Source organism: Salmo trutta, chromosome 13 (assembly GCF_901001165.1).
Source record: "Salmo trutta chromosome 13, fSalTru1.1, whole genome shotgun sequence".
NCBI classification, from domain to species: domain Eukaryota; kingdom Metazoa; phylum Chordata; class Actinopteri; order Salmoniformes; family Salmonidae; genus Salmo; species Salmo trutta.
The window spans coordinates 4,675,134-4,692,250 of NC_042969.1; the positions used below are offsets into that span (position 1 = coordinate 4,675,134).

Here is a 17,117-nt window from a genome sequence, read left to right on the forward strand (position 1 = left end):
GTGAGAGTGGGACTGCAGAAGCTGAGGGTCCCTCCTGCTATTTATGGGCTCAGCACACAAAGAGGGCATTCAGGTGAAAAAATCCTGGGTTACAAGAGCCATCCTGAAGAGGGGAGGAGTGTAGTGCAATGTGACTATAATTTATGGTTGTCTGGGGACTGTCAATGAAAGCCAGGACCACATGCGAAACCAATTGGGAGGGAGACGAAGGAAATAGTCAGAGAACATTGATGCCTTCAAGTTTTTTTTAACCAGGTGTTATATAATCGCCCATACTAGTATAGTATATCAGTGTTTCATTGACAAATATGTCAAGCACAACTTTGTGGATTTTATCGCTTTAAAATCGCAGACTGCCATTCATTTTGAGAAGCTTGGCACACTGATGCCAACATAAGATTTCTGTAATGGTTCACCATGCCACTTACATTTTTTCTCTCAGTTTTACATACCATTGGTATGTGTGGTAAGTACATTTCATCTCAACACCACAACGTGTCTTAAAATACTATGCTATAAGGACATGTCGAACTGTTCAAGGTTCATTGCTGTTTTAAAGTTAGATGTTTACAACCGTACAGCACAGCCTATAATTTCCTTCCAAACATAAACACAATAAAATCTGAAACAGAAGTGTGGAGAAACTTGAGGAAAGAAATCAGAGAAAACAAGAATAACCCACAATAGAGTTGCTGACTCGAGACAACGGCATGTATAGTATGTAACAGCGTGTGTGTGCGTGTGTCTGTGCGATAGAGAGGGTAGCAGCACATGCCTCTTGCAACTTTATTTTCCTAGCAATCAATCATAACGGGGGAGAAAGGGCTCTTTGTGAGTGACGCGGGGTCTGTAATGTAAACTTCCGGAGCAGGTTCGCTTCACTTTGTAGAATCAGGAATCGCACTCCGTGGCCGCAAACCAAACAACGGGCCGGGAATTTCTTCCTCTCTCTCTCTCTCCCTATGCATGTCAGTGGCTACACAGGGTTTGCAGGGAGTACAAAGAGCTGCAAAGGTGGTGAACGAAAATATATCACTGCAGACAGCCTGAGGAACGATGAGCTAAGGTTAAGAATCGAAATACAGTTACCTAGGATTTGAAATAAAATCAGCTTGACTCCCTCTAAAGTTTAAACTCATTACTCAGTCTTCTTCTTTAACCAGTTGTACATTTTGGGTGAGGGAGAAGTGGTCATGTGCTATGTGCAGGTCAGAAAATGTCTATCTGGGCAGCACAGATGTGGGTTTGGGTGCCAAATGACTGTGGAAACCTCAAGTCCTAGCCCATAGCAAAATATACTGCTCAAAAAAATAAAGGGAACACTTAAACAACACATCCTAGATCTGAATGAAAGAAATGATCTTATTAAATACTTTTTTCTTTACATAGTTGAATGTGCTGACAACAAAATCACACAAAAATAATCAATGGAAATCAAATTTATTAACCCATGGAGGTCTGGATTTGGAGTCACACTCAAAATTAAAGTGGAAAACCACACTACAGGCTGATCCAACTTTGATGTAATGTCCTTAAAACAAGTCAAAATGAGGCTCAGTAGTGTGCCTGTGCCTGTATGACCTCCCTACAACGCCTGGGCATGCTCCTGATGAGGTGGCGGATGGTCTCCTGAGGGATCTCCTCCCAGACCTGGACTAAAGCATCCGCCAACTCCTGGACAGTCTGTGGTGCAACGTGGCGTTGGTGGATGGAGCGAGACATGATGTCCCAGATGTGCTCAATTGGATTCAGGTCTGGGGAACGGGCGGGCCAGTCCATAGCATCAATTCCTTCCTCTTACAGGAACTGCTGACACACTCCAGCCACATGAGGTCTAGCATTGTCTTGCATTAGGAGGAACCCAGGGCCAACCGCATCAGCATATGGTCTCACAAGGGGTCTGAGGATCTCATCTCGGTACCTAATGGCAGTCAGGCTACCTCTGGCGAGCACATGGAGGGCTGTGCGGCCCCCCAAAGAAATGCCACCCCACACCATGACTGACCCACCGCCAAACCGGTCATGCTGGAGGATGTTGCAGGCAGCAGAACGTTCTCCACGGCGTCTCCAGACTCTGTCACGTCTGTCACGTGCTCAGTCTGAACCTGCTTTCATCTGTGAAGAGCACAGGGCGCCTGTGGCGAATTTGCCAATCTTGGTGTTCTCTGGCAAATGCCAAACGTCCTGCACGGTGTTGGGCTGTAAGCACAACCCCCACCTGTGGACGTCGGGCCCTCATACCACCCTCATGGAGTCTGTTTCTGACCGTTTGAGCAGACACATGCACATTTGTGGCCTGCTGGAGGTCATTTTGCAGGGCTCTGGCAGTGCTTCTCCTGCTCCTCCTTGCACAAAGGCGGAGGTAGCGGTCCTGCTGCTGGGTTGTTGCCCTCCTACGGCCTCCTCCACGTCTCCTGATGTACTGGCCTGTCTCCTGGTAGCGCCTCCATGCTCTGGACACTACGCTGACAGACACAGCAAACCTTCTTGCCACAGCTCGCATTGATGTGCCATCCTGAATGAGCTGCACTACCTGAGCCACTTGTGTGGGTTGTAGACTCCGTCTCATGCTACCACTAGAGTGAAAGCACCGCCAGCATTCAAAAGTGACCAAAACATCAGCCAGGAAGCATAGGAACTGAGAAGTGGTCTGTGGTCCCCACCTGCAGAACCACTCCTTTATTGGGGGTGTCTTGCTAATTGCCTATAATTTCCACCTGTTGTCTATTCCATTTGCACAACATGTGAAATTTATTGTCAATCAGTGTTGCTTCTTAAGTGGACAGTTTGATTTCACAGAAGTGTGATTGACTTGGAGTTACATTGTGTTGTTTAAGTGTTCCCTTTATTTTTTTGAGCAGTGTATAATCATCTCATATCCAAAACAGCGGGTACATAATGGGGTACGGCATGTTCTATGTCCGACAACGGCAACATTATATAAGACTATGTGATCTTAAGGTAATAGCTAACACATCTGTAAGCCCACTGTCTCATGTCAAATGTTCCTGATCATGTGTAGATAACATAAAACAAAGGACATGGTGTCCAAAATAGCGACCCCCTTGAAAACTTGTAACGATTGGTTTCTCCAGCGGTCACTGAGACACACCTCTAACAGGAATATTAATAAAAAAAGATCTGTGTACAAGAATGCAACTGAAAGTTTATTCACATTTGTACACTTTCACAAAAACATCATACAAGGACACACATTTCCAATGGGCACCACCAGTGTCCCCCCACTATCCAGTGTCACCATTACAGTTATACCCTTAAAACAACCAGTAAACATTGCACCCACTATCTAACCAGATGGTGCATATAGAATGTCTGTCATTAGATCTCAGTAAAATAGCGTGTCATGTGATAATCATACACTTCTTAAAGGTAAGCAGTCTGCAGGCATGAAGTACTTAAGTAGCAATAGTTTTGGGGAAGTGAAGTTTCTTTCCGAGACTCAATGGGCAAGATCAGTTATACCAATAAGATGTCCTCGCTCCTCTCATCAACAAGCCTCTATTGGATTGGCTTAATGCTATTTGATTGACAGCACATGGTAGTTAAGTAGGCTAATGTCCCCATCTTTGTGAGGCAGAATGTGGGGAAGAAGGAACATGTAAACAAGTGAGAACAGATGGGTTATATTTTTGGGGGTGGCACATTTTTACAGTATGTTAACGTTGTTCAGCATAGTCCACACGGGTGTCACAATTCACTTTAATCAATACATCTCTTATATACAAATGACTATTCAATACATTCACCCTTCCATAGGTACCAAAAGCTACTGTGGGATAAAAAAAAAAAGATTGAAACAATATATTATGCATAACTGTTATACAACTAAAGACCTGAGGCCTACAGTAAAAATAGGATTTGGCTTCAAATAGCAGTTCTCCAATTTAAAGTTTGACTACTACAATAGACCCGAAAAATATCTTTATTAACGTGCCGTGTTAGTCTACTCAATATGATACTTTGCATTTACTGTTAATCAATGAATCAACTAAGGAATGTTATAGTCTTTTGTCATTTCTGTCCAGGTTCATGTGATATTCCACCTGTTGTACACTGATATGAGATACAGTATTTCCTCATATCCAACAAGACGGTGGACATCAGTCAAAATGCTATGGTAAAACTGGTCTAAAAGGCAACCGGCAGTAGTTTGCCTCAACCCGGTTTGTTTCACGTGATACGTCTCAAACGGCTCTCCTCATCAGTTAGTAAAACATCATTGCAAAGACCCCTCAAATACGAGCAGCGATGGCAATGTTCTAGTGGCAGCTCTACATGACATTTCAAAAGATCCTTTTCATTCACTGTTTAGACAACGCGAAAGAAGTACAAAAGGTTTGAGAGTACACAGCCGTGTAATTAATTGTTTGTCGTGTCCTCAATTTGAACTCAGCCTCGGCTCTGATATTGTGGCCAGACTAATGTAAACACATTAGACAGCTGTGTGAGGTGAAGGATGAAGGTCGACCGACACTGGCTCATATGTATGGCTTCCTTATAGTTTCCCCGGGGAAGATCAAAGAAAGAGTTGATGACAGCACCTTCTGTAGTGTCTGGGGGGGGGTCCTATTGGACAGCAGATATCCAGAACAGGCTGTGACTGGTTATTAGGATCTTGTCAGTAAAAAGATCCGTGCAGACAGAGGAAGAGAGGACCAGCTGAACACACATACAAAATACATCAGGTAAGGACCTCTTTTTGGAGCTTTGTCTTGTCCAAGGGGTGGGAAATTGATGGTGTCCTAAACATAGGTGAAATGCAATTTAACATCTGAGTAATAATGCACTGATGTAAAATGTATCATAGAAAATAGGAACCGTATCTACAAATATAGTGGAAACTTACAATCTAGTGTTTCAGTTCCAGTTTCCGATGGCACTGTAGAAAAGAAGATACTGCATCAGAAAATATTGACATTTAATTGCATCAGATTTTATTAGATATTTCAGATGCTTATTGCTTTTGCCATTGTGAGACTCAGGGGAGAAATGAAAGCAATGAAATGTGAGTTTTGAAATGAGAGAAGGAAGACTCTCATCTTAAACTGTAGAAGTCATTAGTAATAGCAAACACACACAGCGGGCCTGGTCTATTGTAAATTCATAGAGCAGTTACACGTGGTTAGACACAAATACCATCGAACCATATACGGTTTTTAAGTGATTCCAAAAACAGCAATCCTCCCCGTAAAGACTTTCTACAAAGTCAGTGAAGCAGACATGCAAGTGCTAAAACAAGCTGTTGAAGAAGGGTGAATTGGGGGTTACAGAAGAAAATATGGTGTCAAGCAAAGGATGAGACGAGAGAGAAAACACTGCCGAAGTTCTGGAGGTTTTTTTCAGTGTGGCAATGGCATGCAGACAAACAGCAGGAGAAGATGGCACGGTGGGCACGGAAATGGCACGAAGAGAGAACAACGGGAGGGAAGACAACACTGATGAGGCGGAGGGAGAGATGTCGTCCGAGGATTCAGTGGCTCTCAGTACCTTTCTGGAGTCGGTCAAAAAGCCTGGGCCTCTCTCACCAGTCAATATGCCTGGGGGGAGCTGAGGCCCGTGGGAACCTAGTCATAGTGTCATAGGCAAGGATGCTACTGGCACAGGGGTACAGGAAGGGGGACAACATCAATGTCAGGAAAAGGGACCATTCGAGGGTCAACCATTTTGTTAGTCCTGTCTCTTGCTTTCAGATCCTGCACTTGAAGGGAGCAGCAGGCTTTCCCCAAAACACAGAGAGCAGAACCACTCCATCGACACTCGCTGAGGGCTTGAGGCCATCAGGGGATGGTATGATGCCAGGGTGAATGTATGCAGTAAATTTGCCTGTGTGTAACCATACACGTGTTGCATATGCACTGAACTGAGGGAATAATATCCACTCTATCCAAACTGATTTTCTATTGACTTTTAGAGGGAAGTAGAGGGTGAAACCATGGTCATGGTGAATTGATGATGATACTGGGTAGATTGTAATAAAAGACAAGCCATAGGTGGTCGTCTTAGCATGTTGGTTATTGTCATGTTCCCTTGTCTGTCATTCTGTGGTGATGCTCTCTGTGTTTGGTTCATTGCTTGGCCGTCCAAATGTACATTTCAATGAAAAACATGCAGTTAGAGGTTGTTAGAAGTTAGTCACATGAGTAGCACCACACCAAAGCAGACATGCTTGCCTCTCTTTTTGCCTCTCTCTGAGCAAAATGATCACGTGTACATTCACAGCAGTTTGCCCAATTCTAAAGAAGAGGAGACATGCAAGGAGTTTCATTTCACTTGATCAAGTCATTGTGCACAGAGCATGCAGTGGGTTAGTAATGCTCCAAAGATCATGTGAAACCCAAACCAAAAACACACAAGCGGTAAACAGTGGACTAGCTGGCTTGTTTGCGACCTCCCAATGCTGGAGCAGCGACCAGTGTAGCATCCAGCGGAAAGATCCAGCTGACCTCCAGATGTGTCTGAGGGGCTAGCCAACCCCTTGGGCATGCACTGTGTCCCAGCCACCTTATTTAACCACCCCACTGAGTGACTGACTGCCCCCTAGCCAACATGCCGCCCCTGCCCCAATCCCTCCCTGAAACAGGCCATGCAAATTGATTATTTCCGTCGGGCTGCTTTATATCTTGTTTACCTTGTCATTACAGGGTTTTGGATACCTTGTAAATGCTCAATATGATAACCATTATTACCAATTTCCATACGGAAACAAAACATTGCATACCAAAAAAACATGATGAAAAAATATGAATTGAGAGACATGGCATGCTATCAACCCTCGGCAATAAAAGTTTTTCTCTAAATAGGAAAACTTGGGGAAATGCTAGCGTCTATTCTAAACGTAAACAAATGTATGGTTCTATATAGAAAGTCTAGAATGCATAAACCACAGTATTTTATCTTACACCTTAACTTACAAAAACAAAGGTGGGCTGTAAGAATCAAATCAAAGTGTATTCGTCGCATACATAGTTTAGCAGATGTTATAGCATCGTCCAGGTTTGGTCGGGGTAGGCCGTCATTGCAAATAAGAATTTGTTCTTAACTGACTTGCCTAGTTAGGTTAAATACCTTCTTTTTTTTAAAATAGCGGGTGCAGTGAAATGCTTGTGTTACTAGCTCCTAACGGTGCAGTAAAATGTCAAACAAGTACACAAATAATCAAATACTAAAAACAAGAAATCAGAGCCCTTAATGATCAACAAGGGGCACTTTTTCAAGATTGCACGCAAAGGAAAGACAAAACGATACACCAATAGATGCATTTCAAAGCTAAAAATGTAAAACACCAAGAACCAGCACCAAGAAATCAGCAATTAAATCTATGTACAAAATCCACAGAAAAGCGCAGATGTACGGATGAGTTATACTGGAAGGAGAAAGGAGAGGTAAAATGGGTAAAATTTATCTTACGTTTTCATGGGAATTGTCTCAATGCTACAAAGATAGAAAAAAGAAAAAAATGTATGAAATGCTCGGCAATAGAAATACACCAAAAGGTTTTGGGCACTGATCAGATTACGTCGATACACGTCTTTGATCAAGACACTTGGTGACTTGTCTATCGCATTCATTCACTACTGTAAGTGCATGGGATAGGTGAGGGCTACTGAAGGATGAATAAAACAATATGAATAGTACTTAATACGCAGTTTTTTTTTCTTCATAAAGTGCAAAGTGCTTGACAGAGAGAAATGAAAAGTAAGGATGGAAGAAGATGGAAATAGTAGGAATGGTTATCACAAAGTAAAATGCCAAGTCCCAGAAACAGAGGAACTGAAAAGAGAGAGAGAAAGAGAATTAAGTAGAAAGAGTTAAGTTACTGTTGCTTACAACTAGTTACTACTGTAAATGAACTGCAATAGACAGAAGAGGGGAAGGCAGAGATAGGGGAAGGACAGTAAGGCAAGATAGAAAAAGGGCTGGACCAGAGACAGGAAAGAAGCAATGCTATTACCTCATACTGAACTTGTCTGTGGTGGATTGAGTCAAATTGTGTGACCACTTTGTAATCCTGGCACATGAGAACTAATCAGACTCAGACCCAATTTCAGTCTTGTTAATGCATAACATAGGGTCTAATAAGGAAGTGTTCCCCAAGATGACTTTCCAGTCTTAAATCAACATCCACTGTATGGCCTCTTTAACCAAATAGGCACGGGGAAAGCGCTAGGTGGGGTAGACCAATTGTAGGGGTAAATCTGTAAGCAGGATCACCATACATCAAACTAATCACTGGGTTCCACTACAAATTCACAGTAGGAAACGTCCAAACCTCAGCTATAGTTCACTTAAGAGGATGATCAAAGGGTTCTTCCAGATATGTGACCGACCGGCTCGATTCGGTCTTATGTAGCAAAATTTCAAATGGTGTTTTTTACAATGGATAAAATTAGAGACCCAGAGCTAGAAAATGGTATATCATACACTACAATTGAGGAACACTGGGAAAGTAATTCTGCTTTAAAAGTTGATAGACTTGTAACCACACTCTTGAGAAAATGGCCCTTGAATGTTTTGGTACCTACTGGAGAGCTCTTCTTTGTCTACACCAATTCAGCATCCTTCACACCCTCTTAAGCCTTAGCTCCACCCATCTCTTTAAGGATTCAAATGTATGGCAATGTGCTAAACAGAGTGAGTACGACAGTACTGTACTAAACAACCAAAGACATCAAGACTAAAGGCTGGTTTATACTACGTCTAGCGACATGTCTGTAGACAGTTGTTGCAGTGACATCATGAACATTCTATTGTCGTCCGACACCAAACTCGCTGTCGTTATGAAAAAGTATAAACACTAAAACAACAGGCTGCATGACTTCAGCAACCTGGTGGTCCAAAATAGCATAACTGGTGTATGTTTAACACCAATAAACCAACCCATTTAAAAATGAATTTAGTTTATGTCAATCGAGCAAACCAGGCAACTAAAAGCAACTTTCTAAACAATGTTTTGGTTTGTTTCTAGCTTGTTAGCTAGCTAATGTTAAGTTAGCTGGCTAACGAGTTAAAATAATGACAATATCATATAGCTGACAACGTCTTCATTTAATTTGTATTCAATACTACAGGAAAATAAACTCACAACAAGATCATTATTTACAAGTTAATGGCGAGCTAATTACAGAAAATAGCTTATTGTTGTGAGTGTGATTAAATCAAAGCAGGCCATTCTACCGGAGAATTTAAGAACTTAGACACTGTCTCGTTGGCCTAACGTTATATCCTAATTTGACTTTGGTGCAGGTCATGTTGTCCTTCACATTACCGTCTCTGGTAAACACAAACTAGATCAGATATAATCAAAGTTTACAGGATACAGAAGGTGTAAAAGGTACAGTGAAATGGTTACTTGCATAGTGGAGTCTTATGTTTAGACATTTAGCTAGCTAGCTTAACAGTTAACCATAATCCTAACTTATAACGTTATTACCCTGCATGAATCTGCAGGTAGCTAAAGCTAACCAACTAAGTTTGATGTTCGCTAACTAGGCAGGTGTTTTATACAACATCCTTCTGTGTGTTCTCTTTGCAATCAAACACCAGAATTTCCGGACATTCCACTGATTTCAAAACTCGGTCCTCCAGAATGTGGAGAGCATTAGCAACACTTTTGCAGTTCTTCGTGATATCGTTCAAAATAGCCGTGTTAGAAAGGATTACCTACACATACTGAGCAGCTCATGTTATAGACAGACGCTTGCTACATGGCAGACCAATCCAAACTCATTTCTCGGCATGTCCAGCCCAACCATTATCTCAGCCAATCATGGCTAGCTGGAAGGTTCCTTTTTCTGGAAGGTCTTTTTCCATGGCTAAACAAACTGGGCTCGTAATTCAACAATTGTATTCTTATTTACAGTGACACGCGACATACGACTAGTTTTCTGAAACTAGTCACATATGACAAACTGTATGTGATGACATAGTATTTAAAGTAACTGTTCAGTGTTCATAGATTTATATGAAAGACGACCTATAATTAATTCCAATATGAGTTAAATCGTTTTCCTTTCAAAAAATGGTAATTAAGTATGTTAAATAGCATGTGTGGGCACACACCAACAACAGAATGGTGTGGCCGTATACCGTCATTAAAATACTAATGCGAGTAGACTGCTGATTGGCCAGCTCAGCCAATGAGCCCAACATGACATCATGCTCTATGAGGAAATAACAAGCATTTTGTAAGATATAAGATATGTTTAAGATATAAGTTTGAGGTGGGTTTTTTTAAGTGTTTTTTTTTTTTTTTTTTTACAATATATGCGTTGGCCACAAATACTAGTATAGGACGAGTCAACAACATCTGGGTATGAGTTAACATAATATGAACTTTTTAAAAGTGAGATTTTCACTGGACAGTTTAAGATTAGAGATACTCACTCATCGTAAACATCCTCTGTGTCCATTCTACGGTAGAACTTTGCCAGTTTTACTGACAGGATGATGCTAGGAAGGAGGAATAGGGCACAGCAGCCTAGGCCAAACCAGAATGTGTTCTGAGAGACAGGGAAAACAGAGAGAATGCAGTATCAGTCAAAAGCAGTCCTAGGTTCGGTATACTTTCTCTTGATCATCATTTTTTAAATACATTATATATATATATATATATATATATATATATATATATATATATTTTTTTTACATGATAAATATATTTATGGTTTTATGACAGATAGCCATGGAACATAGCCATGGAACATAATATATCATTTCATATCTCATTACTGGGAAGATTTTCAACACTGGAGCCTGAGGTATGAAGTATAGCACCATAAACTGGCTACACTTCTCTGCACTGTCGACCGTGTATATTTATCTTTCGTAGAGGACTTTCCATCAAGTTGGACACAAAGTTCTGCACAGTATGTGTACCTGTTTGTGACTGTGTATGTTTTTGCAGAGGGGCCAGCACAGTTTACCCAAATCTAAAGGTGGAAAACACTGAGTCATAAAGTCTACATGAAGCAGAGTATGTGAGCGGAGCGGAGCTGGAGTTTTGACTGGAGCGTGGAGCGAGATTCCCAAAGGCTGGGGCGTCGGCCTTATCGCCTGCTCCATTTTCGCTCCAATAGCATTCCAGTAGCACTGACTTCACGAGCTTAGGGCATGCCCGGCCCAACATGCATTTGTAGTCTACTTGTGTGCTGCTATCTATAGGACCTTGCTTTAGCTATTGTCATGAAGTTCGCTAACTATTTTCATGAAGAAATGAATAAAACACACAGGTGATAAATCAAGGTGACTTATAAAGATGAGGACCAAGAGCAAGAGAGGGAGCGTGGTGATCCAGTGTCCACAACTAAAGAACAATTGTGGAATCTAAGAAGACGCGTATCCCAAAAGTATGCTACGTGCACACGCTAACAGAAAGGAATGAGGTGGGTAGATAACTAAATGTGTCATTGTAGCAAAGTATTTATAAACCAAAAAATCTGATCTCCTAATCGTTTAGTTCATTCTCATTATATTATCTATACAATAGACCAATAAGCCTGGCATAATCACACGTTCAAGGAGCTTTCTGTTTTGACTGGGTTATTTTGCCTAAAAACCTTTAGGCCTACTGTACCCATATAAAAAATACAAATAAACATCTCTGCCCAGCCTGGCAAGAATGGCCAAAAGTGTGTTTAGCATCCCCAGTGGCTCTGCAAGTGTGGAGAGGATATTTTTCGCTGCTGGCCGGCTCTCCAGGCACCATCGCCTGAGCCTTAGGCCACAGACTGGCCAAACTCGTGTTTCTAAAAATGGATTCTAACAATGGATTCAAAGGCACTAATAAGTCATTATTTTGTCTAATTTGCATTTAATTATAAGTAAGTCACAGCCTATATGCGCAATTTATAGACTATAACGATTTAATACAACGACCAACTGTCACGGATCCCTCCGGAACTTTCATTACGCACACCTGTCCCCTATTCCCACTGATTAGTACTTGTATAAGTGTGCCCTTTGGTTTCCATTGGGCTGTCCATTATTGTTACTATGTCCGTTGGTGCGTGTGAGACCTGTGCTGTGTTTTGGGCTTTCGTGCCCTTGTGGATTGCGTAGATGATTACGGGTCTCGTCCCGTGTGTTAATCGTTGTGCGCTTGTGTTATTTATTCGAGGTACTCCTCGCTCTTTTGTTTGGGTTTCAACCCTGTTCTGTATACGTGTTTGTTTGGTCTTCGTCCCCGTGCCTTTACACGGCACGCCGTATTTTGGGTACAATAAAAACCCTATTAAGCATTCCTGTGTCTGTCTCCCGAATCGCTTATACCAGCGTGACACCAGCCTAGTGTCACACTCGCAAATGCTTCACAATGTATTTCTTTGTAGGCTATAGCCTTGAAATAATTGAAATAAAATACCCTAAATAATTCCTTTTCATTCCTTCTTAGGCTCCCTGTCTGGCTCCTGACCTATTAAGAGTGTGTATATGCTGTTTAATATGACATGTAGCCTATTTTAAATTATGTTTGCTTCTTACATTCACCTTTTCATGTTTATTCAAATACATTTCATTAAAATCCATATGGTTTGGTTTCAATACTTCAAAAACAATTGGTAGGTCCAGGTAGTTAAAAAAATAGATAGGTGTTGGTTAAATTGTTTGATTTTAATGAACGGAGCGAATTTGGAGCGGCGGTTTTTAGCGGAGCGGTAGGAAAGCACATGGAGCACTGGAGCGATGAGTGGGATTTCTAACCACTTAACTCTGCTGACATGATCTGACGTGAAGTAATCATAGCCATGACATAACAGCCCGTAACAGCCCCACGGTCCGTTTTACGAGAATGAACACTGTCGGGATTCATTTGGCTCTGCGCCAATCACACTGATAGTCAAAGAGTCACAGCTTTACTCTTGTCACCATGTTAGGTAAGTAGTTCCATTCCTCCATCCCTGCCAGACACACTGTGCTGCTGACCCTTCTCTACTGTATCAACTTTTAGTGTGGAAACCCAGTTGTGTGTAGCTACTGTACAGAGGAAAGACTGGAAGCACTATAGGAGCACTTACAGGCTCTGTCCTGTGTTGCTGCACCTTTGCTCTGTTGCTCCGGGACACTAGTAAAATTACCCATTGAGCTTTAACAAGCGCTTTGGTCCGTACGGTGTCCAGAAACATCCTGTTAGCAGTCCAAGTCAATTAGCTGGCGCTGGAACCTATGTGGGCTCTAAGTCACGGAAGGGAGGGGGGGGGGGGCTATTTGTCTCATTTCATAGAGATGCTTCCTGCCATTGGGACCGTGTTGGTAACAAGGCCCCATGCGGACTGGACAGATGGGCAGACGTCGAGATTATGTAAGGCTGGCTTTCATTTCCTTCTAGTCTCTTCGTCTCTCTCTCTCATTCTCGACTCTTTGTCTTTGCAGCACTCTGTAGGGTGCCTCACTGTGCACTGCCAGGTCTAACTACCTCTCACTGATTATGTGCTGGATTCCAGGGCCTGACTTGTATGTTTTAAGTCAGGCGAGGTTGGGGGTGACGTGTCTATGTGTGTGATTGGAGGGGGTTGATGGGGTGATCGGGGGGGAAAAGAGGGCCTCATTTGTCTGATGGAGCTCTGTTGAGGGTCACGGCACCCCCCTTACCTCCCAAACCCCCAAACTCCCTACCTCCACCCATCTCCACTACAGACCCTTCACCTTACACACACATAGACCCTGTATCTCGCCTGAGCCTTCATTATATCATGCCATTAGCGTCCGCTAAAATCTGGGGCCCTCAGAAAGAACCCGCCTTGTCTTCTGGGCCTGGCGGGCTAGGGGGTTTTGGAGGAGAACACTGAGGGAGCTGTGTGGACCCATGCCAGTAGAATGTATCGTGTGTGCCCCCACACATCACATATTTTAGCAGAGCGCAGCACATGGCTGTGTGAACATGGCTGTAAACTCTCCTGTAAACTCTCCTTCCAGACTCACATTAAGCATCTCCAATCCAAAATCAAATCTAGAATCGGCTTCCTATATCGCAACAAAGCATCCTTCACTCATGCTGCCAAACATACCCTCGTAAAACTGACCATCCTACCGATCCTCGACTTCGGCGATGTCATCTATAAAATAGCCCCCAACACTCTACTAAACAAATTTGATGCACAGTGCCATCCGTTTTGTCACCAAAGCCCCATACACTACCCACCACTGCGACCTGTACGCTCTCGCTGGTTGGCCCTCGCTTCATACTCGTCGCCAAACCCACTGGCTACAGGTTATCTACAAGTCTCTGCTAGGTAAAGCCCCGCCTTATCTCAGCTCACTGGTCACCATAGCAGCACCCACTCGTAGCACGCACTCCAGCAGGTATATCTCACTGCTGGAGCGCGTTCCGATTCCTGCTTTGATCGCCTTTCCTTCCAGTTCTCTGCTGCCAATGACTGGAACGAACTGCAAAAATCACTGAAGCTGGAGACTCATATCTCCCTCGCTAGCTTTAAGCACCAGCTGTCAGAGCAGCTCACAGATCACTGCACCTGTACATAGCCCATCTGTAAACAGCCCATCTACCTACCTCATCCCCATACTGTATTTATTTATCTTGCTCCTTTGCACCCCAGTATCTGTACTTGCACATTCACCTTCTGCACATCTACCATTCCAGTTTTGAATTGCTATATTGTAATTACTTCGCCACCATGGCCTATTAATTGCCTTAACTCCCTTATCTTACCTCATTTGCACTCACTGTATATGGACTTTTTTTTCTACTATATTATTGACAGTATGTTTTGTTTATTCCATGTGTAACTCTGTGTTGTTGTATGTGTCGAACTGCTTTCCTTTATCTTGGCCAGGTCGCAGTTGCAAATGAGAACTTGTTCTCAACTAGCCTACCTGGTTAAATAAAGGTGAAATATATATTTTTTTAAATAAAACATACTGTACTGGTACAATGACATGTGAACCCTCTCAAGAGACTAACCTCCAACCCCCTCACCCCTTTCAAGTTAGGCCCTGCATGCCTTCCTGTCTGCACCCCAACGGCCCAACAGACGTTTCAGGCATGCATGTTTTCAAAGGATCCCTTATATTGCGTTTTTAGTTACCAATGAGTCAACCAGGAAGCTGCAGGCTACAATCTCCACTGTGTCCACGATGTTGCTGAAGGGTTTGCAGGCCGCTACCTCCATGGTCAGCTGGGTAAACCATGCAAACAAAGAGCATATGTTACAGTTATACCATTGGCAAACAATTATGAAAGTTGTCGGTTGGAATTTATGGAAAATGAAGGGACGTTATAGCTTTACACTTGGACAATTCACGATTGATGACTAAGTTCATTGAAAACAAGTCAGCAGCACTGTCACTTTTGGCACAATTCAATTAAGTTGTGAGAAGCATTCTGTTCAAACAGTAAGACTGTAATTTACAACAAGAGATGCAATATTTCTGCTATATCTAATTTCCTTCTTATGCTACAGGGGGGAAAACCAAGGCATTAACAAACTGTTGGGACACAAATACTTACAGAAGTCCTGACCCACTCTATGTATTGCCTGAAATAACCAACAATGGTTTGCTTGTACTTTTCCGTTTCCTAACGGAGAGAGAGGAATAATATGTTAGCTGAGTTTTATTGTAGCATTGAAATGTAAACAATTACTGGAAAGCCATAGTAATCACCTGGTTGACGACATGTGTTGCATTCTGGGAGATGAGATACTGCGCCGCTTCGATGGTCGCCAGTACATCGGCGACTTTGTTCTGGACAGAACAGAGCAAAAATAATGCTCAAGAAGCTTTCATAAGAGTCTATGGCGCTGCTACGGAGTCTTTGTTCCGTGTTTATGGATGTACTACGAATGCTTGATGTTGATTGAGTCAGCGTGAACTGTTGGGGCACATGGTTCGTAGGAGGCCCACTTACCGGCAGGTCTGAGGCCGTCCTCTCCAGGAGTCTGATGCTCTGGTTCAGCATACTCTTTAAAGGGGAAATGCACAACACATGTTAACACCCCAGAGATTTAAAAGGTCAGGGTTTAGAGACATGAGGTCATTAATAACCCCTAAAACACACACCACTGAAACACAGGGGGGCGAGACAGGCACAAGCATCACCATGATGCTTGACGGTACGGTTCTGCTGTTACAACACATATGGGGGGGAAAGAAGAGCAGCATGCTTCCCACTGGGAGGATACTCCAACAACACAACAACAACGCCATTTCATGTGGATTATGGTCGTGAGAAATGTGCTGCAACATATGTCAAAACCCCAATTAAAGTGCTTTCGCATGAATTCGTAATACATCTTTTTCAATACTATTTGAACACGCGAAGACCGCTCGTGACGACTGATACTGTACGTGGAACACGTAAAAAGTGACAAACTCCATGCGGGTCCCAGTATACAGTACGTACATGGTCATTAGTCAGCACACGCACCAGAATATTGAAGAATAATTACAGGATTAACAATTACAGACACACTAATCTACATATCATGAATGATTTATTTTTTTACAAGGCATGTAACGGACCCAATCATGCTCATGCAAAATCAATCATGACATTCAGGTCTGAATCGGCATGCTGCACTAAATATCCTGACCTGAAAGAGAATGAAAGTTCATGGTATCGGTCAGGGCATGCCAGGGAAAGCCCCTTGGATTCGAGGTACAAGAGACATGGACAACTCACACTAGTGTGGTGGGCACCAATATCAATTATTCGATATGATATCAATAATTTGATATGGATATGAGCAAGGCATGTCATCACCCTCAACATTACAAGACGAACACAGGTCCATTGTGGAGACACATGCTTACCCTCGCTCTAACATATTTCTTGGTAGCCATTAGTTGAAGTAAAAAGAGTTAAAGGGGAAATATTCAAATAAAAAGATAAGACAGACCTCTAAAACTCAGCCTTTCTTGGTAACAAGATTGCAGTTCGTGGAATTACTTTGAAGTACACTGACTATTAATGGGTATATTATCATATTCTGGGAAAAGCACATTATATGTGGCCTACAGTGATGTCATGTAAGTATATGTTGTTGGGTCCTTTTAACATATGCCTTTTAAAGAGTAAAATACTTGTGTGAGGTGAAGCAAAATATATGATTGATTTGCCCATGTGAATGTAACAATATCCTAGC

The 17,117-nt window shown here is 42.5% G+C and overlaps 1 protein-coding gene across 15 annotated transcripts in view; it reads right to left on the bottom strand.

Annotated features, from left to right (window-relative positions):
• Positions 1–3,146: 3,146 nt before the first annotated feature.
• Positions 3,147–17,117, bottom strand: part of LOC115205095 (prominin-1-A) — a 130,239-nt gene continuing 116,268 nt past the window's right edge. For 2 of the 15 annotated variants that reach the window (XM_029770702.1, XM_029770706.1), the window contains 11 exons: positions 16,786–16,803; positions 15,881–15,934; positions 15,637–15,717; positions 15,482–15,550; positions 15,060–15,149; positions 10,405–10,520; positions 7,429–7,452; positions 6,192–6,254; positions 5,509–5,612; positions 4,868–4,900; positions 3,147–4,763 (listed from right to left, as the gene is read on the bottom strand). In XM_029770702.1, coding sequence (XP_029626562.1) covers positions 5,543–5,612; positions 6,192–6,254; positions 7,429–7,452; positions 10,405–10,520; positions 15,060–15,149; positions 15,482–15,550; positions 15,637–15,717; positions 15,881–15,934; positions 16,786–16,803 — 585 coding nt within the window. In that variant the 3' untranslated portion in view covers positions 3,147–4,763; positions 4,868–4,900; positions 5,509–5,542. Of the gene's footprint in view, positions 4,764–4,867; positions 4,901–5,508; positions 5,616–6,191; positions 6,255–7,099; positions 7,453–7,667; positions 7,792–10,030; positions 10,521–15,059; positions 15,150–15,481; positions 15,551–15,636; positions 15,718–15,880; positions 15,935–16,785; positions 16,804–17,117 lie in introns of those variants that run through there. The other 13 variants (XM_029770703.1, XM_029770707.1, XM_029770709.1 and 10 more) reach the window with 11 other exon arrangements.